The following is a 22,505-nucleotide window of genomic DNA, read 5'->3' as shown; positions in this document are numbered from 1 at the left end:
GTGATGCACAGCTGAGTCTACAACTAGTTGTCCCAACTAGTATTTGTATCCCCAAATAAACCTGCCACAGAAGCAGCCCTCACACTAGAGGTGCTAGTCCTCTCTGATACCCATACACTCCAATGTGTGTGTGTGGGGGGGGGGGGAGTGTATGGAGGGGGACACGGGTATTAAGACACCTAGGGAATACATGCTGTCAGGGTATGGAAAGATAACTCATGCCTTTGATGCTATAGGATCAGTGATGTCTCCTAATGATATCATCACATAGACCTAGCCAAGCCCAGGCTCCTCTCTTTTCCCCACGCTTAAATGCTATTTGACTACACATAAAATCCTTGAACTCTCTGGTCAAGGAAAGAATAGGTACTAGCTTGCTTTTTAAGGTGCACTGGCTTCTCCAGATCTTTAGAAAAGACAGGTAGATACTATTCCTTGGACACCAACAAAAAGCCTATCTCAGGTGCTCCTGTTTTGTTCCTTCAGGGCACAATGAGATCTGCTAACACTGAGCCACACTGTTTCTAAGAGGAAATAGCTTGTGTTCTTCCACCACACGAGTGGGAGTAGCCTCAGCATTCAGGAAGGAAAGCAAGTCTGGCCCAGCCTGGCAGTGTGATACTGAAGGCTCTTGAGATTCTCAGCCCCAGGTTTCTCTTTAACCAGGACTAAGACCCTCTCAGTTACATGACACCTTCAAGTTTAGTTTCTTCTTTGGATTCTCCTTCCCTGGCCAAGGGCCTTTGGTCCTTTCTACGAGACCCTTTCCATAATTTATGCAGTTTATTTATCCCAAGCCCCTCTCCCCCCTGCCCAGTAATTTTAATCTCTGAAGACTAGACTATCAACCTACAAATGGTTATTTGTCCAATGATTACCAAACAGCTTGGAGTTTGGAGTTCTCAAATACTCGAATCCTTGGTCTCTTCCTTTTTCCCACATAAATGACAGGGTGAGGAAAAGGGACCACAGACAACACCAAGGGGCAAGTTCTGTGCCCCTTTAATTTGTTCAATCAGCATTCCTGGCCCTTTCTGGGTAGTTTCAGTCAGTCTCCAAACCTCAGACAGGCTTTGAGGTATACACACCTTTTCAGAACAACTAAGTTTGTCTCCCTATCCCCCTCCAAGAATTGAGAAAATGAATCTCCCTCCCTTTGTTGTAGAGGTGGAGGGATGGAAGTTTGGAACAGCCAATAAATATACCATCATACATGGTTAATATGCTTATTAGTTTTGATTGTCTGCTTTTTCCTTTCTTCTTCAATCTTTGTTACCAAGAGTTGACTAGATAGGGGAAGGAGATATTTAGAAATCAAGACACAAAAAACAAAAGGAATAAACATCTCTACGTTGTCCATTATGTGCCAAGCACTTAACTGAGCACTTTATAAAAAGACAATTAAAAAACTAAAGGAGAACAGTTCCTTTGAAAAGAGTGTAACTTATGTTTATAAACATAAAGTTCATAATCACATCTTATGTCAAGAGACCACTTAAGAAAAAATAAATTGGGGGTTTGGGGTTTTTTTGCCTTTTAATTGTTTAGCATTATATTATCATTGAGTTAACCTCTGTTTTGACAATTAATAGAGATAAAGAAATAAGCACAGACAGGAGTATGTCCATGATGCTGCCCTGATATATATGGTACCTTAGAGAGATGTTCTGTAAAACCTTGAAACTTCCTCCCAAGGTAGAGCATAGATTTCACACATAAACATTTGCTGAAAGCTTCTGGCACAAAAATTAACACCATCTAGAGAACTATGCTAATAAAATCTCTACGAATCAGATACATTCCCTTTCTTCACAAACATTTGAAAAGTGATCGTCTTCCCAAAGCAAGTGAGCCAGGATTTTTCTTTTCTCTCTCTGTCTCTGTATCTTTGTGAGTATATGTCTATACGTATGTATATGTCTGTATATACAGGATCTATCCATAGGTCTCTCTATTATTTTTCTATGTATTCCCTCCAAAAGAAGTGCCTGATATAAATGACGATAGATCACAGATTTAAAGGTGTCAGGGCAACCTAGAGACAGGTCATCCAGTTCAATCTTTTAATTTTACAGATGAAATAACTGAGATTCAGAGTGCTTAAGTGAATTGTCCAAAATCACAAAGGTGGTAAATGTCAGAACTGTAATCTGAAGACAGGTCCTTCCCACCCTAAATTCAGCAATCTGCATTTCTTCTAGAGTTATTTGGTCCTTTCAATTTTATTTCATTCTGGCATGTCTGGATTTATTAGCTAAAACTTCTCTTGCTCCTGAAGTGAGAATATATTGTAACATATTTAAACCAATGTCTGTATATAAATGATCATCTGTTAGACTGGCTGTGTCAAATTCAAATAGGAACAGATCCCTGTGGGTGCATATTGATTTAGAAAATCACAAGTTAACATTACATATGTTGTACTGAATTTTTATTTATTTTGCTAAACATTTCCAATTACATTTTAATTTGTTTTGAAGCACTTAGGAGTTTTGCAGGCTGCATTTGCCTGAAGCCTGAGTTTGATGCTTCTCAGAATACAATGTGATATGACTACATTTCACTGAGACTAATTTTAAATAATCTTACCTTAACATAGTGTTTTGATTTCAGCATATCTAAAAGGTCTTGCACTGGTGCTGATACTATGAATTCTGCTGCTATTTCCAGATCCTAGAGTCATAGTTTAAAAAAAAAAAAAGTATTTTTACTTAGTTGAATGTTTTTCTGTAAAGATACACAAAAATATAAGCAATGAAACCAAACTTGATTACCATCATCTGCTCACCTTTCTTAACATTTTAGCAAAGCCAAGTGCTTTGGAAGCCCTTTCTCTAGCTTCATGAAAGAGCTCCTTCAGGGCTCTGCTGGTCTCTATAACAGATCTCCTGTAAAGTTAATTGAAATCCTGTTACTATAAATTTATATATGCCCCAGGGGCTAAAAAGAAATATATATGTAAAAACAAATGTTACTTCCATCAAAATAAATTTAAGTTGTTCATAGAAAGCAGTAAATTATCAGATACATTATGAAACTTGCTTATTGTTTTCTTTTTTTCTCACACAAGTTTGTAAACATCAGTGAAAACCATTACTTTCTAAACACTTTTGTTAGGACCTTTATTTAACTCTAGTCAACCTATAAATATTGAGAGTCAAAAGACCAAAAGCTTTTTTTCATATTTTAGATGGCAACAGCTTTTTTTCTCTTCCCTTAGGAAAATATAAGAACAGAATTAGTTCTATCTATCTTTTAACCTTTCAGTCCTACTCTTTTCTAAGTGTATCTTTATCTAAGTGTACCTACTTTCAGTTAATATACTCCCAGTTCACCTATAAATATCTCCTAAAACCATAAACAAGAAAACATGAGAAAGGCAAAACTCAGTAAGTTTATTTTTTTTTAAATACATAACACCTCCTTGAGGATCCTAGGACCAGGAACCTAGAGCTGGAAGGGACATTAGGGGTCATCTAGCCCAATCCCCTCACTTTTACAGATTATGAAACAAAGGCCTAAGGAAATTAAGTCACAGAGATACGATATGAGGTGGTCGTAACTTATAGCTTCTACATGAAGGGAAAACTAGAAAATGCTAGAAAATATAAAGTTTATCATTGCAACTTATCCCATGTTATTATTCTAATTGAATTAGTATGTGCTTAACAGATTTTATGCTCATGAAAGAGGGACAAAATGCAAAAGAGGGAATAACTTGAAAAAAGACAATTAGACAGCAGCTTGACCTGATTTCATCTGAAGCAGTGCTATCATCAGCACTAGTCCACAACTCAGCACAGCTTTCCTGCAGGCCACAATCTAAAAATCCTCCAGTAGATTTCAACAGCATTCCTGCAATGTCACTGAAAGAACATACAACATAAAACTAAGGAGAAAAATTACCTTTACTTATTTGCCAATCCCTATGAAAACATTAACTTCCACATAAAAATTGAGTTCAGCACTGAAGTGTAGTTTAGGGATAAAGGTTACTAAGAATTATGCTCAATTCTCCCTTTTGCCTGCGAAACAAGTATTTTCCTGCTAGAAAAGGAATAAAGTCCACCTTCAGACTCTCTCCCAGTCCTTTCTCCTTATTCAATATTTTTATGGAGCTACAGTGCAAAGAGAAATAGTCATTTCTAAACAGAAAACCTATATAGAATTTTTTCCTAAAATATTAGAAACAGAGTACAGACAGCTCAGGTTATATACTGTCATGAGAAAATCTAGGAATGCACAAATTATCTTAAGACTCCACTTCCCATATAAAGCAGGAGCAAGGCAGGGACCTAAGGAACTATTTCATTTTGGCCAACGACTCCCCTTCTCTGTAAACCTGGATAGGGTAATTTCTCCTGTTTCCATGAGTCTTTCAGTCTAGGGAACCAGCCTCAACGATTATGATTTCAACTGAACTAAAATCTGAAACTTTATAGAAAGCAAACACACTTAAAATCAAACTGATATTCTAAGAGTATGAAAGCCAGTAAGGTTACATGCAAAATAACAGTAAATCCTACCAAAACAGTTTCCCAGCCTGTGCTTCTCCTCCTCTTATGTAATGAGTTATTTCTTTGGTGAAATTCCATTCTTCTTCTAACAGATTTTTTAAGCTATGAGATGCTTGAGGTAACTGCTGTAACATTTTGATCCAACTTCTCATGTAATCAAAATACACCTTTAAACATAAACATAAAAGAGAAATGCATAAACTTTCAACTTAATAACTATAAAAACTTCAAATTAAAAGCAGGCAGAGACACTGACAGCAGCAAGTGTGAGTCAACAATGAGGGAGAACATCAAAAAAACAAAAATTAAGATACACACAATAATGACAACAAAAACTCCAGTCTCAAGCCACTTAGCACTAGAAAAAAAAATAACTTTCTACACTTCAACAGGTCAACAGGTCCTGAAGGTATCATTTATTTAGCACAATGCAATAACTGACATTTACGATTACAATGAATCCTCTAAAACAACTGAATTGAATTTAGCATCCTATATAAGAAAGCACAGATGTACAAAATTCATTTAAGTTTGTTTCGTATGAAATATGGTTAAAAGAACTTGTGAAAAATCTTTATATCAGATCTGATGGAAACCTAAAGTGTACTACATATTTACGTGCCTTCTTAACTAGAATAAATTTTAACCATACTTGATAGAAAACTTCAGTTGCCAAAACTAAAAGGTTAAATCTTTAATCACTGATCAAATTCATTTGGATAATACTCTAATGAATCAGAAAGAAAGAAATAAAAACAATGAACAAATAAAAAACTCAAATCAACTAAATTTTAAAAATACTTATTAAACATCTACTATGTGCCAGGCTCTTTGCTGGGTACTGAGGATATAAACATAAAAAATGAAACAAAAGACATCATTTATCACAACCTGCTTACTACCAACCCCTGCCAGAAACCAAACAAGAAAATGACTAAGACTGAGCAAATCTCAAGAAATTTGAGAACTAGGGAGGAAAAAACCATAGTACTAGTAGTAGTCACCGTCACAGTATATAAATCATCATTATATAGAAAAGGTCAACCATAAAATATCAATAATTATAATATAGAAACATACATATATTCCCATCTCTGAAAAATTTTATAACATTATCAACAGTTATATGCAGGGCATATTTAAAGAAGATTGGAAAAGTGAAGATTCAGACCATTTGCAAACAATACTATAAAGGCATCAACCTTCTTTTGCTTCTAAAATAAACTTTATTGATGCCTTTTGTATGTAATTTCACAAAAAGCCTCAGCTTGAACTTTTTATGGCAAAAAAAAAAAGAAAATTAAACAAAACCACAGAATTTTGTATATACCTGAAAACACAGTAATATTACTTTACTTCTCTGTTATGACTGAAGAAGTGGGTTTAATTGTCTGCTTATTGGGACATTCATTGGTATTTTAATCACTCAGTTTGACATCCCAAACCTAGTTTCCTTCCTTATCTGGAATAACCTATATCTATTAGAAATCTCAAATTCAACACATCCAAAACAGAACTCATTATCTTTTCCCCTAACCCTAACTCTTCTGTTTCTCACTGTTACTATCAAGGGCACCACAATCTCCATCCTCCTAGTCACCCAAGTTTGCAACATCACTGTGATCCTCACTTGTCCCCCATATCCTGCACCTCTTCCTTCACATCTCATCTCTACTCACACATGCACTGCACTACTTCAGACACTCATCACCACACAACTATTGCAATGGTCTTCTTACTCCAAATGATCTTCTACTTAGCTGCCAGTGATTTTTCTAAAGCACAGGGGTGATCGTGTTTCCCTCCACTACCCCACCTCATCCTGACTCCATAACCTCCAACAACTCCCAATTACTTCAAGTCATACACAGAGATTCCTCCGTTCAGTATTTAAAGCACTTTCTAACTGGCCCCCTGCTCTTCACCCGTCCTGGCACTGGCCTGCATGCTGTTCCTCATACATGACACCCCAATTCCATACAGATGTGTTGGCACTCCGCCACACCTGCAATGCTCTCCCTCTTCACCTCTGGTTCTCAAGAATTTATGTCTTCCTCTCAAACTTGACTCAAATGCCACCATCAGCAGGAGGCCTTTCCTGGCCCCAGAGGCTTAAGCCTCTCCCTCTAAGGTTGCTTTCAATCTACTCCCTATATTTTTTACATACCATTTCTTCACATGTTGCTTCCCCATTAGAATATAAACTTCTCGAAGCTGTTTTTGCCTTCTCAGTACCCCAAGAAGTTGGCACAGTGCCAATTTGTGGACTGACTGGAGGATTTTCATGAGTTATTTTAAAAATTCATGTTAATATAATCATTGTTTTCATTATTCTCTTAGTGCAGCTCACCTTGCATCCCTTCATATATAACTTCCCATGGTTCTCTGAATTTCTCATATTCACCCTAACTTACTACCCAATAGCAGTAAATTATGTTTACATAGCATACTTTTTTCAGTCATTCCCCCAACTGACAAAGTTTAAACTAAACTGCCTACAGTTATGTAGCTGGTAACTGGCAGAGTCAGGATTTTCACCTGTTTTCCTACTCTATGTTCAACTGCCTCTCTCTAAAATCCCTCCTCTACCTCACAAACTCTTGTACTGTAGTTATATTATTCTACGTTGAACAAAAGCTGGAAGAAAACTGTACATCTGAAGAATCGGTGGATTCCTTAGATTTTTGTGAAAGAAAAAAATTCTTTAGACAATGGAATCCAGGTGGCACAGTGGGTACAGAGTTGGACCTGGAGACACATCCAGTCTCAAATACTTATAAGCTCTGTGACCCCAAGCAAATCACTTTACTTCTGCCTCAGTTTCATTATGTGTAAAATGGGGAAATTAACAGCATCTCCTTCTCAGGGCTGTTATGAGGATCAAATGAGATAAAAATAACAAAGTGATACATAAATGCTAGCGATTATTATTAAAACTTTTAGAAGGAATGAGTGATGAGTGATGAGTAAGAATGCTTCTTTTTAAATACTAGTTCAATCAGCTTTGATAAAACAAACTTATTAAGTAATTTATTAATTTTTAAAACTGTTTAAAGTCAAAGATTTTTTACATATTTGGAATTAGCTATATTTTACAGTGTAGGTGATGTGCCCATTTCCAGAACACCTTGAGTCTTAAAAACTATAAGTGTTAAAAAGACAGAAAGCACTGTGGGCCATAATTAGACATGATTTGCTTCCTCTAGATGAAATAGGGTGTGAACTAAGGAGTCAAGTTAAGATTTAGCTAGGTAAGTAAATAAAGAGAAGAATCATCTCTAAGTAAGGCACAAGTAGCATAAGCTATAGCACTAGAAAAGATCAAAGTTAGGAATGAGGAAGCTATATATAGTGAGCAAGGCAATTCATATGATGGCAATGGAAAAGTGTTTTGAGAAGCAGTGGGGAAATAAGGTTACAGAGGTAAGGATGGAGGGACAGAGGTAAGGATGGAGGGACAGAGGTAAGGATGGAGGGACAGCGGTGGTTAATTATGGCCCTAGGCTACTCTGCCCCCAAATGAATTCCTGTCACATAAAATTGGAGAGTGGGCATACACCACAACACTCCTACCTAAAAAAGGATCCTCTTTACCACGTACCCAACAAATACCATTTAGCCTTTGTTTGAAGACCACAAAGTAGAGTCTAATTCCTCCTGGGTATAACTAGAACTGTTAGGAAGATATTCCTTATATAAAGCCTAAATTGGCCTCATTGCAACCTCTACTCATTCTACTTATTTTTACCCTCGGGGGAAAACAATACAAGTCTGATACCTCTTCTATAAGATAAGAAAACCAAACTAATTGTCATAGATTTATCATACAGAACAAATAAAACCAAACCAAACCATAATGATTACTTTTCTCACCACTGATCCTTACCATCAACATTTTATGCAGGTCTTCTTCAAAAGAATCTATATTGCAGTCAGTCTTTTCCAAATCATCTAACACTTCATGAAGCATGAATTGATAATATTGCTTCATTAACAGGCCACCTTTCAGGACCTCTTTACACTCTCTTACCAGCTATAAGAAAAGAAAAACATGTTAGGAGTTATAATCTAACACTTAATCTCTTCTTACTGAATTCTTTAGCAGTTCAATTAATTCAACAAGTGTTTAACATGACCCTATGTATCATATACTAGGAATACAAAAACAAAACTTAAAACAGTCTTTGTTCTGAATTCCCTTAAGTTCTTCTGGGGTAAAATAATGTACACATAAAAGTAAATACAAAATAGCTTCTAGGGCAGTGGAAGTGGTAAAAATGGGGAGATCACAAAAAACCTTCATGCTGGAGGTGGCACTCAGCTGAGCCTTGAATACAGCAAGGTATTCTAAGAGTGGGGATGGGGAAAGGGAACATTAATGGCATGAGTACAGTATGTGCAAAGAAAGACAGAGGCAACAGATAATATACTATATGTAGCCTATTTTTTTTTGTATTTAGCTCTCATACATGATTACAGAACTTTGATTTCGTAAAGCTTTATATAAATTCAAACTGTCAACTCATGATTATGTATAAAATATCTTAGCAGGTTCAAACACAATGCCTTCCTAATTTATGAAGTTTGGTGCTGCTTTTGAGTTTCAAATGTCCCCATACTCAGGCATTTCAACACAGGTTGTTTACCTTCTTCAGTCCATCACCCTTACTAACTGCCATCATTCATTCATTAAACCGTGCTAGATCTGGTCTAATACAAATTCACACCATTTAAATTCCACTGGGCCCACACTGCTACAAGTTCTTTTAGCTCAAATCTGAAGGACCTACATGACATTACACACAATCATTCCAGATGATTTCCATGATTATAAATCCCTTAGGGACACCCCAACACTCTGAATCTAAGCAGAAGAAACTGCTTCCTACTTTGCTGAGCAGAAACCAGTCAACTATCAGCAGGGAGGGGTCAATCATCAAATATATGGGAGGGTGGGGGTGGAGAGGGGAATCACAGCAATAAAATAAACAAAATAGCTCTAAATGGCTATTTGTATAGCTAGAAGCCAAAGAGAATAAACCACTCCAAAGGTCTCTGAATTCATTAACTTCTTCACTTTGATCCTTCTCTCCAGCTCTTTTTGGCTGAATTTCCATTTTCCTGCCAGCATTCCAATAGCCAGTAAATCACTTTCATCACTTTCCCAGCTCTGTCATAAAGCTACTGATTTAGCCCCTTGAGTTTTTAATTTCCTTCTTTTACAACACAGACTACGGCCCATCACTTCCTTTCATTCATTCATTTAACAAGTATTTATAAAAGGTCTGTACTGGGCCTATGAAAGATAATATGCTAGGTTCTGGGGACACAGGGGAGCACGCACATGTGTGTGCATACACACACACACACACACACACACACACACACACACACACACACACACACACACACGTCCCTGCCTCAAAGAGCTTACATTCTTCCAGAGGACACAAGGAAATAAAACTTGAGGAGGGAGAGAGAAGTAAAAACTAGGAGAATCGGGAAAGTCACAAAAGGGGTAAGAAAAGAAAGAACCTAATGAATCTGAGCTAGAAGTCAGGCAGGTATGATCCACAAAATAACACAGTTTCAGCAATGGAAGTGAATCTCAATAGCTCCCTAGTATAGGTGATACTTCAAAGAGAATCTAGTTATCCAGTCTTTGACTTAAGGCTTCTGATGAAAAAGAACCCATGTCTACGCTTACATCAATCCTACATCTGACTCTTTGCAGTATCTCCATAATACTGCTTGTTCCACCCTCTCAGGACCGAAGAAAACAAGTAAACCCTTGTTCCATTTAAAATCAACTCTTATGAACCCCATCTGCCTCCAAGGATAACCAACTCCAGTGTCTTTAACTAATTCTTAAAAGGAAAATCCTTTCATCTGTATGAGGACCTATTCTAGCCTAGGAAATTTTCTGCAGGCAGATCACTTACTTTGTAATATATGAAATAGTAAACAAAAAGTACTGCAGTGAACCAATTAATGTGTAACACATCCACTATACAAAAAGTAAATGTTTTAGTGCCTAGAGACTCATTTACAGTTAATTCAGAAACTCAAGAGATAAACTTTGATAACTTTGTATGTGCTCTCAACCACCAAGGTCATGAAAAATAAGATCCTATCTCTCTGAAAAAAGGTTCAAAGTAAGCCATGAAACAAGCTAAATTCTTGAATCCACTCTCCTTTATCCCTTGTTTGCCCCCCTCAAATAATAAATAATGTCCAAAAATCCAAAAAACAAAGCTCTGGAAGTAGAAGTAACACATAATACCTTGCTTTACCACCATTTACCACTCTGGAGTCCTCCAAAGTGAGATAAGATTTCTAATACATATCATGGGTGGGACTCTTCATGTACAAGGAGAAAGGGGGAATTGCTATATCAGCACCAGAATTAGAGACTGTAGCATCCCTCTCATTTCCAGCTGGCTTTGATATTCTTCTAATTGGGACACAAGTACTGTGTGTGGGCTTTCTCCTTTTTCCCCTCTCCAGCTGAAATGCTCACACCATATACTTGCCCTTGCTTCAACCTTCTGTATATATATTTTTAAAAACTCTAAGTTGGTTGATGCATTAACATTGGTCTTGTATTTGCTTTTTTGTCTTGTCAGTAAATGAACTGAAACAGGAAGGAGAAACTACTACATTTCATTATTCTGAAATATTCAGAAGTCAGACAAGTAGCCCTGATTCAAACTGCTGCAATGAGTGGCCCCAATTTACCATCGTGGTTACCTGCTTGTAAGCAGGAGATTCTGAACTTTTGGGGGTGTAATGGACGCCTTTGGCAGTCTGATGAAACCAGTGTTTTTAAATGAGTAAGAGAAAGGCCATAAGTTTACAAAGGAAAACAATTATTGAAATATATTTATCAAAATAAAAAATATCTATTCTTCAAATTCCAAGTTAAGAATTCCTGCCCTAAATGTTTTTCAGCTTATCAATGTCCTTCTTAAAATGTAATATACAGAACTAGACATAATACTCCAGATGTGATCTGACTCCAGATGTAGAAGGGAACAAAGAGACTATCACCACATTATGCCTGGAAACTATGTTTCTCTTAACATAGCCCAGTATTACATTAGATCTTTTGGCTGACCTACCATCTTACTGATTTACCTTGAGTTTGCAGCCCATAAAAAGCCCCAGATCTTTTTCAGAAAAATTCTATCATACTATGTCTGCTCTATTCAGCATTTCTTAAACTGTTTAAGAAGTGCTGAAGGGGTCGCAAGTAGAAAAAGTTTAAGAAGTTCTGCTTTATATTATACTTCTGAAACTGATATTTTGAATCTGTTAGACTTCTATTTATTTCTATGAACTGATTTTAAGCAATTCTGCCCCAATCCTATCAAGATCCCCCATCATCCCATGTGTTAATTACCCCTCCTGTCTTTATGTCATCTATAAATCTGATGAACATAATATCTAAGTTATTGATTGGTGCTTGGCATAGTGTCTGGCACACAGCAGGCACCTAATACATGTTTACTGATGGACCACAGTATTAAACGGTACCCTACAAAGCAAAGATCACTGAGATGCCTCATGATCTCGCCTTCCAAATGGACATCAAACAAATCATAATCTACCTTTTTATACTTGTTTAGCCCACACCTCTCCTTTTCCATGAGAAAAGCATGAGAGATTTTATTGAACACTTTCCTAAAAAGAAGGCAAACCATTACCTACAGCATTTCCCTGGTCCACTAGTGAAGCAACTGCCAAAGTATTTCTTGACAAAGTGATGCTGGCTCTCTGCAATTAGTTTTCTCTTCTAGGTGTTCATTAACCATCTCTTTAATCTGGAATTTTGCCAGGAATCCAAGTCAAGTGTATTATCTATAGTTTGCAGACACCATTATCTTCTCTTTACTAAAACCTGAGACAATTGCCCTTCTCCTGTCTTCTCTACAGTCCTTGAAAATTAGTAAGGGAAATCACCGATCTTAAGGATCTAATGACATCGTTCATCTGACTTGAACTCTCCAGGAGCAGTGAGGTGCTTTCTTACTATATAGTCACTTATCCCAGGCTATTGTTCTTTTTGTTGTCTCAACTTTCTATACTGTCCAATCATTTTCTTTGGTACAGAAAACAGAAATAGAATGAGGATTCAACAGCTTCAACTTTTCTTGTCTGCTACCACCATCCTACCCAGTCTCTTCATTCCCCAATTTAAACACAAAACAAAATGAGTTTTTATTGTGCTTAATTTTCCTCACCAAACTCAGTTTTCCCCTTTGTCACAGTACCAAGTCACAGTTCTGTATTCATTCTCTGTCCTACCTGAGGGTCCATCCTCTGAATATATGTTAAAAATCTGTTGACTGGTGAACTCCCTGAAAATCAGCATCAGTCTTCTTAAACAGCCACTCCTTTTATTACTGGAGTCAACTCTGTTCATGTGACCAAAATTTCTTTCTTCATTGTTCTTTTCCTATTGGGCCAATTTCCTCTACGATTTTAAGTCACTGGATCCTATCCATTCTTTCTCTGAATTCTTTGAAATTTTACCCCCACCTTTCCCCCCAATTTAGTGTGCATGATATATTTCGCTTAATTTTTATCCTTCCCCTATGAATCTACCACAAACACTAAAATACACTGGTAGTTTCCTCCAAAATATTTCCTATCACTTCTATTTTAATAACTTGTTTCTCTCACAGGGTTAGAATCAGGTCCCCATCAGTACCTCATCTAACTTTTGAAGAAATGGTTATTAAAGCAAATAACGCCTTCATTAGATACTTTATTTTTAGCATATAACTGTATACACAAGACTCGTCAACATTAAACATTTATATATGGTTTGTGATTTACGTCTGTCTTCTAGTCAAATGTTTTACAGTATATCACAATCACAAAAATCCCTCCTCTTCCTCCTTCTATTGATCATCACACAAATGTTTTTTTCACCACTCTTCTCCCCATCCAGCTCAAGGAATCCCTCACAAATGTCTTTATATTTTACCATGTTACTCTATTATGTTTGTTATTTAATCAGTTCCTCTTAAATAAGCTAAACCTTTCCATATTCCACCCATAATTTATCTATCATGATAGAAGTCTTTGTGACATCTAACAGGCTGAATTTACCTTTGTATTAAGATCTCTAGTTCACCTTATTACCCACAGTGTGAGCTTTTTTTTTACATAGTCATTTAAGGTCTATTTCCTCAAAAGGAGCTTTATTATCATGACTCTTCTTGGATTCTACTTCTATGTATAACTGATTCTCATCACCAACATTTATCTTTTCATATCACTCATGCTGTTCTCTGTGGTATCTGGCTTAGTTGACTTAAACGGGGCCAGTTTTTTTCCCATTTCCATTTATTTTCATTGTAATAAGAGCTAACATGTACATAGTGCTTTAAGGTTTGCAAAGTGTTTTACAAATATCATCTCACTTGATCCTCACAACAATCCTAGGAAGTAGGACTTACTATTATCCTCAGGTGAGGAAACTAAGGCTGAGAACTTAAGTGACTTAACCAGGCTCTTACTACTCTTAAGTGTATGAGGCAGGATTTAAAACCAAGTCTTCCTGACTCCAGGTCCACCACTCTTCCCACTATTTTCACTCAGCTGCCATCTTGTTTAGATCAGCAAATCCATGGACAAGTGTATTTTTACTGAACCTTGTTGTTCATCCTCACATCTTAAACTGTTAGAGAAATCTGAATTTTGCTCTCTGACACTATCTTTTTGATCAGCTTATTCACTTCTTATATTCCCTTTTCTTTTCTGACACCTACCTTCAAACAGAGAAGCAATGAAAACATGATCCATGTCTCTAAGTTTTCTGCTGGAAACTATTTTTATGTGAATCATCAAAAGTGGGCAATAAGGTTTATTAACAAGTCAAAGGAGACTACTATGATGCAGATCCATTTTTTGCAAGGACAGCATACCTAACTATTTTCATATCAAATCAACAGTTGTTCACCTCAGTAACTCTAAGCAAGAGAGTCACCAAGTAGCATAACTTATCACTTCTCCCATCTGATAAGTAGTGGGTAGCCATTCTCAGGTTGTATGCCTAGGGATCCTTATCATCATCCTGTGATGCAGGAAATGCTGCCTCTTCTTCAGAGGCGCCAGCACCACACACCACAGGAAATGTTTCAAACTTATTACATAGTTCCAAAGGTCCAACAGTCCATCTTCCCTTCTTTTTCTGAGTCCCATTTTCCCTTCCTCCTAGACCTCCAGATTGTCTTATAACATTGTTTTTCTTTGTTTTCTTTTTCAAGTATCTCTTTCACTCTTTCCCTTTATCCTCTGAGTTGCTATTCTTTCCCTGTCACCACCAAATTTCTTGAAATTCTTGTCATTTAAAATCCTATCCCTATCCTTTCAAAGCCCCTTCAAACATCCATAACATTTCCAAAATCCCTCCAGCTTGAAATCATATAATCATTCTCAGGTCTCTAGGAAGACCTTGGATTCAAATCTCATCTCTGACAAATCCTGGTCTGGGCAAGTTACTTACCCACTCATTGCTCTAGGCAACTACCTAAAACTAAGTTGCACAGAGGTCCCAACCTATTCTGGTTGGGAGGAAGAGTTCCTTTTACCAGTGAAGTCACAGATCAAATCCCTATTCCCCATCCAGATCTCTCAGAGCACTTTATCTCTATTTCTGCACACTTATGTTCTTTCTTCTGTTAATGTATTTGTATACACATTTTTATCTCACCTAGTAGGTTATAAACTCTTAAAGGGAGAACCATTATGTTATTCTAGTACCAGAATGAACTCAAATAAGATTAAATTGAATCACATAGCTTAACATCTTGTTTTACAGACAAAGAACTCAGGTTCAGAGGGGTCTGCTTATCAAAGATCCCTAGATAAGAAGAAGACAAGGATTTATAATGCATTTTTTTTTCTAATTTTCAAAGCTTCTTCACATACATGCTATTATACCTAACAAAATTTTGAATGCTTTGGCAGTAGGTTGTATTGGCTATGGTACCTTGGTTTCTAATAAAAAGAGCTTTTCCAAGGTTTAGTAGTCCGAGACCTTATTCATATGTTGTATAAAACGGAGCAAAAGTCAGGGGAGTAAAAAATGAAAACCAGTAGATACTAAACATAAGCCTTATGAATAGGCTCTGAGTTTTAGCCTAGTGATGAGCAGATAAAAAAGGGAAAGGGAGTAAGAAAATATGGGAGAACAAAGCACAGAGTAACAAGTAATGAAAATCTGATACAGACCTACATTTTTATTTTTTTGTCCAGTTTTCTTCCCCACCTTATCATTCAATCCACAGGTATAAACTCTCTAGACCTTAAGAAAAGTACTTTATACTAAACAAAGACACAACCAACATATTTTTCACAAACCTATTAAATTTTATTAAGACTATCTCATACTATATTCAAATATGATTGTACACCATAAAGCATAAATATTTATTTATATCAATTACCCATATAGTTCCAAAACACAGATCTATACTTAGCAACCAGTTCAACAATTAAAAGGATTAAAGATTTGTCTTCACAAAAAATTCATAACTGTAAAAAGTGACAAGTTAATTACTTTCAAAATGGTTAATTTTAAATCAAACCTGCTTAATACTCAAGAGAGAAGGTTCCCCAGCAGGTCTCTGTTCCAATCTTAATTTGAGACACTCGTGGATAACGTTAAGAAGCACTCGACAAAGGACCAAAAATGCAGGTTCAAATGATGGCAAATCCATAGATTTCAGCTCTTCCCATGATACGGTGCTGCACTCTTGTTCTGATGAAGGTGTTGTATTTGACAACTGTATATAATCTGAACACAACATGGGATCTGGGAACTCAGAAAACTGTAACAAAAGTAAAATTAAATAAGATTAAGATTGTCCATAAGAAATTACAAAAACTGTGTTAGGATATGAATAGAAAATATTATCCCTTGGAATATACTGACAAATTTATACTGCTGCTGTGATTTCACAGGGGAAATAATACTTGATATGAAAGAGAGGTTTGGGGTTGTATTTTTTCCTAAAAGAAGGAATGGGAAGGTTAAGGATCTATGAAACTAAAATAAAATAGGACTCATCATTTTTTTTCTTCAATAAAAGGCACTATACAGAATAAGTAAAAATCACAAGCTCTGCCCATTAGGAGCTGAAATATAGAGACTTGGTAGCTGGAAGCCACTAGTCACTAAGGCCTTGTCCCTAGCAGTAGGAAGATCTAGCTTCCAGGTTTCAAAGGGAGAATAATTTAGAAATAACTACTTCAAATTTCTAGGACATTTTTGTCCTAGAAGCCCAGTCACTAAGGCCTTGTCCCTAGCAGTAAGAAGATCTAACTTCCAGGTTTCAAAGAAAGAATAATTTAGAAATAACTACTTCAAATTTCTAGGACATTTTTGTGGATAGGTGGTTGTTATTATGACGAGATGGATTATATTTTAGGCACAAAACAAGGAGACAATATATCTGGGCCAGGAGAAGTAAAAATGCAATAAATGCTTTCAACAAACTGTTGACTAAATACAGGGAAGTGATAAAAACAAGAAGATAAAAAAGTTTTTAAAAAAAAAGTGCCTCTGTCCTAAGCTGATATTCTAACAATGACAACTGACATTTATACAGCACTTTTAAAGACTGAAGAGCACTTTATGTTCATTAGACTTCACAACTCTGTGAAGGAGCTGATCTGAGGACTATCACCCCCATTTTACAGATGAAAAACCATCAAGTTATTTGACCAAGTTCTCAGTGTAAGGAGAATTTGAACTCTGATTCTGACTTAAATTTTCTCTATTAAAAAATACTACATGTAAAAGAAATACAATGGCTTTGAACACTTTCTTGGAAATATTAATGTGCTGGGGATGGAAGCTCAATTCCAGGTGGACAGTCTCGGGCGGGTAAAGGTGGGAACTTCTAAATCTTAGAGTTCTCACGAGACCCCCCAGGAAACGACTGGGAATCGAGGTGAACTGAGCTATCTCATGTATTTCCGCCTCTTCCCGTGAGAAACGTGATGGGAGAGAGCTCTCCCGGCCCTCGAGATTGTCCCGGATCTGGGCACACTATTGTTATCTAACAGCACGGTATTCAGATGCAAACTATGCTGCTGGAGAGTTTAAGTAGGATCAGGAAAGCCTGAAAGTTCTCTTGGGCGGAGGGGCCACGTGTGAGGACAACAAGGCTCCGCTTTTCCTCTCTCCTCTCTCCCCTCCCCCTCTCTCCCCGCTTATACTTCTACTTCCAATCTCTTATTGTAAGATCTTTGCCTCCTTGGGAGATTCTTCGCTCCCTCCTAAGGAAGAATTCCCCTGCACTTGTAACTAGACCCTGAAATAAAGCTCAACCCTTGTTCGACTCTGGAACGTCCTTTCTCTCATACGAGCATCCGGTTTGGCCAACCGAAGACCTCCGGTAGAGGTAAGGGAAGACTCGGGTAGCCCTCAGGCCTCTAGGCCTGGCATTAATGATAAAAATACTAATCATCAAATTATAGTATTATAAATCTAGTACATATTTCTTCACAACGTAAGAAAGATATCCTTAAAGTCATGTACTACATGCACCGTAAAATGCATATTTCCTGTTAATATTAACTTTATTTAAAAAATTTTGGACACTGTATCCACAGAAAAGTTGACATATTTTAAATACATTCAATGGCTGTCTATTAAAATAACTTCTTACCAATCAAAGAACTCTTAAAACTTCTCCCCAAATTCATCAATGCACTTAAAGTGGCTGAGTCAGAGTGTCATTTCTTCATGCTTTTTATGTTGTAATGAGCTAACATTTATATTGTGTTTTATAGTTTATAAAGTCTGTTGAATACACTGGTTCATTTGGCCATAATACTAACTGTGTGAATTAGAGAATGTATGCAAAATTATTTACTTTTTATTCCTGAGGAAACAGCCTTACAGACATGAAGTATTAATGAGGAAGAGGATGGTAGAAGCTCATATTCATAAAGGCTGTATGCACATTTTACAAATTTCTTTGCTCACAATAAGTCAGAGAGGTAGGTAGTGACCCAAATTCCTGGCACCATCAATATAGACTTGAAAGGGACCTTGAAAGTCTTCTTATCCAAACCCTTCATTTTACATGGAAATCCAAAGAAGTTAAATATCTTGTCCAAGGTCACAAAGAAAGTAAGTGGTCAAAAAAGGATCTGAATCCAGGTTTTCTGATTCCAAATCCAGTCTCTTTCAACTGTCCTCATTCCTTTTTGTCCTAGATCGGCTGCTAGTAAAGGTGAAGTCAGGATTTGGAACCAAGGTTATTATCTTTTTTTTTGGACAAAATGATGCCACAGTAGTCATTCATCAGGGATAGCAGTGTAGTATAGTTCAGGTCAGTAGTCTGGAAAACCTGGGTTCCAAGTCCCACTCTTCCACTTAATAGCCAGATGGCCTTGGGTAAGTCATTTCTCTCTTCTGAACCTCAGTTTCATCTACTAAACCCGTAATACCTAATTGTCATGAGGGTCAGTCAACTGAGATCATAAATGTAAAGTGTTTTACCAACTTCTAAATGCTTAATAAATGTTCATTATAATTAAAGTACAGAGTATTATACTATATTACCCAAATTTTTTTATCTAATTATGCTTCAAATAAAAATTAATGTCATTCTTTCTTTGTGCATACACAGCATACCAGGGATCTCTGTAATTAATACACTGGATCTACTGTGTCTAATCCCTCACTTCAACTAAAAGTAGATAAACAAATCCATGTATACCACTCTACCATGACCTTAGGCAACTATACGCATTTAAAAAATTCTACTGTGTACAAAAATATAAACTCATTTTAGATCAACTTATGTGTTATATAGATTCATCTTAGAGGTTCATTACCCAACTGACATATACTACAAAAACAAAAGGAAAACAACCCTACTTACATAATAATGGAAGTGAAAGGGCCTCAGAAATATCTTTGTTTAGGACAGATAGCTGTCAATACTTTTTAAAATTTCCAAGAGTGGTGATGTAACAGCATCTCTTGTCAGTTCATTCTAATTTTATCATCCTAACTCTAAAGAAGTTCTTAGGTGTTAAGGCATCAAGTCAAAATAATTCCTACTTTAACTTGTTTATTTCATCACTTAATTTTTTACATCAAAACAGTAATAAAATACAGTAGACAAGTTTATAGCAGATCTAGTATTTTGCACTTCAAACTGGTGATGTCTGTACTATCAGTGAATTAGAAATTTTGGGTTCCTACCTAACTATGCCATCTCTCTGTGCATACACAGGTAGTGTTATCAGTATCACCGCCACCACCAATACCACCACCTTGAATATACTGATATGTACTATATGCAGCTAGGAATGTCAACACTCGCTCCTCTTCAAAGATAAAGATGTTTGCTTTTCCCCACAGGACCTCCCTTTCCAACACCAATTCCTCTTTCTAGTCTCACGAAGACTACATAAGAGGTATTGTTTCCAGCATCTTGTATGCTATCCTCATTTTAATTTACCTCAACAGCAGATTAGCCAGCAGTCAAGGGAAGGACAGGAGATTCTGAGTCAGAATACCTGAGTTTCAGTCCTGGCTCTCCCTCTTCCTGCATGTGCCACTCTAGACAAGTCACTCAACCACTTTTGGTCTCACTTTTCTTATCTGCAAAATGGAGGTTTTGGACTTGGTGAACCTCTAAGGTCCCCTCTACCTTAAATCTATGAGCCTTGCCTCTGCCAGTAGAAGCAACGTAATGGTATCTCAAAATACCTATGAGCCCTCCACTCTTTTTGTCCTCTTTTTTCATTTTTTCCTCATTTTATCTATCCTTCTTTAGGCTACTTTTAAACTGTTAGATTATTTTCCCCCTAAGTATACCTTGTACTTTGTAAATCAATTTGTACCAGTCATCTTGAATTATTTTTATTATATTCTATTATATATCATGTAGACTATTTTTACCCTATAAAATGTTTTAGGTTTTTATTCCATTTTACTTTTACTGAACAAAAAAAGGGTATTTAAATTTCATTTAAATTACTCACTTAAAATAAAATGTAGACATTTTAAACTGACAAGTAAGATAACTAGCAATTATTTCTGGAAAAAATGTGAGAATATGTACCACTATAAGGAAATAAGCACTAAATTAATAAAATATACATTTTAACTGATAAGAAACATGAAATCATGAAAACTACGACCTTTTTAGCATCAGAAACCTACCTCCAAAGGATGATCACTCTTAACCAGTGCTATACGGGCCCTTTGTAAAGAACCATCCATTAGCTTGTGAAGTCTTAAAATTAATTTCCTTAAACCCATCTGTTTGAGTGCTTTGTCTACAAATGGTCTATATATAGAGGTCAGGTAGTATCTACTATAGCCTGCTTCAGGAGCGTACTCAGACGCTCCCCAGCCAATTGATTCATCTTCAGATTCAAGTCTGTCCAACTTCTTTGAAAAATGGTCCTGTGATTGGAAGTCAAAACTGCTCTCTATAGCCTGTCTGAAGTCCTTTGCACTAGGATCCTGGATATGTTCTTCTTCACTTTCATCGGTGGTAGTTTCCAATTCTTTTACTTCTCCTTCTGTGTCACTTCCCTCCTCCTCTGGTTCATTGCCTTTGGATGGTCGAGGAGATGGTATTTCAAACACTGGCCAGCCAATGTCAGATAAATTCTTGATGCCCAAAACAGTTCCCATAATCCTTAGTTTCTGATTTAAGTCTTTTGTGATATTTAGCCATAGACAGAGTGCCTGCACCCTGTCTTGGAAATCTTTTGCAGCATACTTTTCATAGTCCTTTTGAAGAGCCTGCAAAGAGGGATAAAGTGCTTCTATGTTTTCAAGCAGCTCCATTATCTGCTTAACCTGCTCAAATGAGACTCGCTGGCGTTGGAGATGTTCATGATAGTTTGAATAACCCATAGCATTGGCTCCATGGGGTGATCTGCACTGCCCCTCCACTGAAGTACCATTAAAACTAGCTCCATTTCTCACACTGGCAAAACTCCCGTAATTTACTTTGAATGTGAGGATTTCATTGATAATATCTGGGATGGCTTGGCGGGCAGTATATAAAAAAAGGTCCTGGTCATTAATGGTCCGTCCTGCATGCCAGGCTTGTAACTCAAGCCAAATGAGTTCATTGGATCGGTTAAACCAGAAAGCAGATGTGTTTTCCTGTCCTCTCTGCTCTCTCTCTTTTTTCTTTGAGACTGAGGTAAGCTTTAGTAGAAGTCGTAAAGTTTCAAAGAATTTTAAGCGTTCCAAAGGACAATCAGTCCTAGAAGTTTGGCGTGCAGTTCTGGCTAAAGGTATAGGCATAGGAACCGGAAGCTTAGCATTGCTACAGCCAAGGCTGAGGTAAGGCTTATTGAGATCAACATCCGGAATTGATTTTTTGGGCAAAGATCCACCCACTGAGTCTAACATGAATGAGGACTGTACATTTTTTTTATGATCTCGTTCTGTTGTTCTAAGAGTGGCTCGGATCTTTTTCTCTTGTTTATAGCTGTGTTCTTCCACATTCTCTACTGTTTTGCCAATATCTTTGTGAGGAAGCTGATTTGGTGCATTCATTTTTTCTATTAAAAAAGAAAAACAGAACAAAACAACATTAACTCTAAAAGTATAAATGCCAATATAAATGAGGTAGCTAAGTGATAACTTAGACTTGGAATCAAGACAATCTGAGTTCAAAGCCTGCCTTGGACATTTAGTAGCTCTATAGACCAGGGCAAATAAACTAACCTCACTCAACCTGAATGTCTCCCCTGTAAAATGGGGATTACAGCACCTTTCTCACAGAACTTGTTATAAGGATCAAAAGAGATTAAATACGTAAAGAGTGTTGCAAACATTAAAGTAATATGCATCTATTAGCTATAGTTATTATATAAAATGATTATATTATATCCAAGATAGTAAACCTAAAATCATAACTGGTCATCAATATTTCTAGACCAACAAATATTTATAAATAATCCGGACTGATACTTTTACAA

General features: G+C 36.7%; 1 protein-coding gene across 14 annotated transcripts in view; it reads right to left on the bottom strand.

Moving 5' to 3' along the window:
• Positions 1–22,505, bottom strand: part of MAP3K4 (mitogen-activated protein kinase kinase kinase 4) — a 154,944-nt gene that overhangs the window by 43,644 nt on the left and 88,795 nt on the right. For all 14 annotated transcript variants that reach the window (XM_072637688.1, XM_072637695.1, XM_072637689.1 and 11 more), the window contains 7 exons: positions 20,722–22,085; positions 16,118–16,360; positions 8,404–8,550; positions 4,527–4,684; positions 3,750–3,866; positions 2,789–2,888; positions 2,590–2,673 (listed from right to left, as the gene is read on the bottom strand). In XM_072637688.1, the coding sequence (XP_072493789.1) occupies positions 2,590–2,673; positions 2,789–2,888; positions 3,750–3,866; positions 4,527–4,684; positions 8,404–8,550; positions 16,118–16,360; positions 20,722–22,085 (2,213 nt within the window). The remainder of the gene's footprint in view (positions 1–2,589; positions 2,674–2,788; positions 2,889–3,749; positions 3,867–4,526; positions 4,685–8,403; positions 8,551–16,117; positions 16,361–20,721; positions 22,086–22,505) is intronic.

Source organism: Notamacropus eugenii, chromosome 2 (genome assembly GCF_028372415.1).
Source record: "Notamacropus eugenii isolate mMacEug1 chromosome 2, mMacEug1.pri_v2, whole genome shotgun sequence".
NCBI lineage: Eukaryota > Metazoa > Chordata > Mammalia > Diprotodontia > Macropodidae > Notamacropus > Notamacropus eugenii.
The sequence above is the reverse complement of the archived record's forward strand: the minus strand, read 5'-3'. Positions and strand labels throughout refer to the sequence as shown.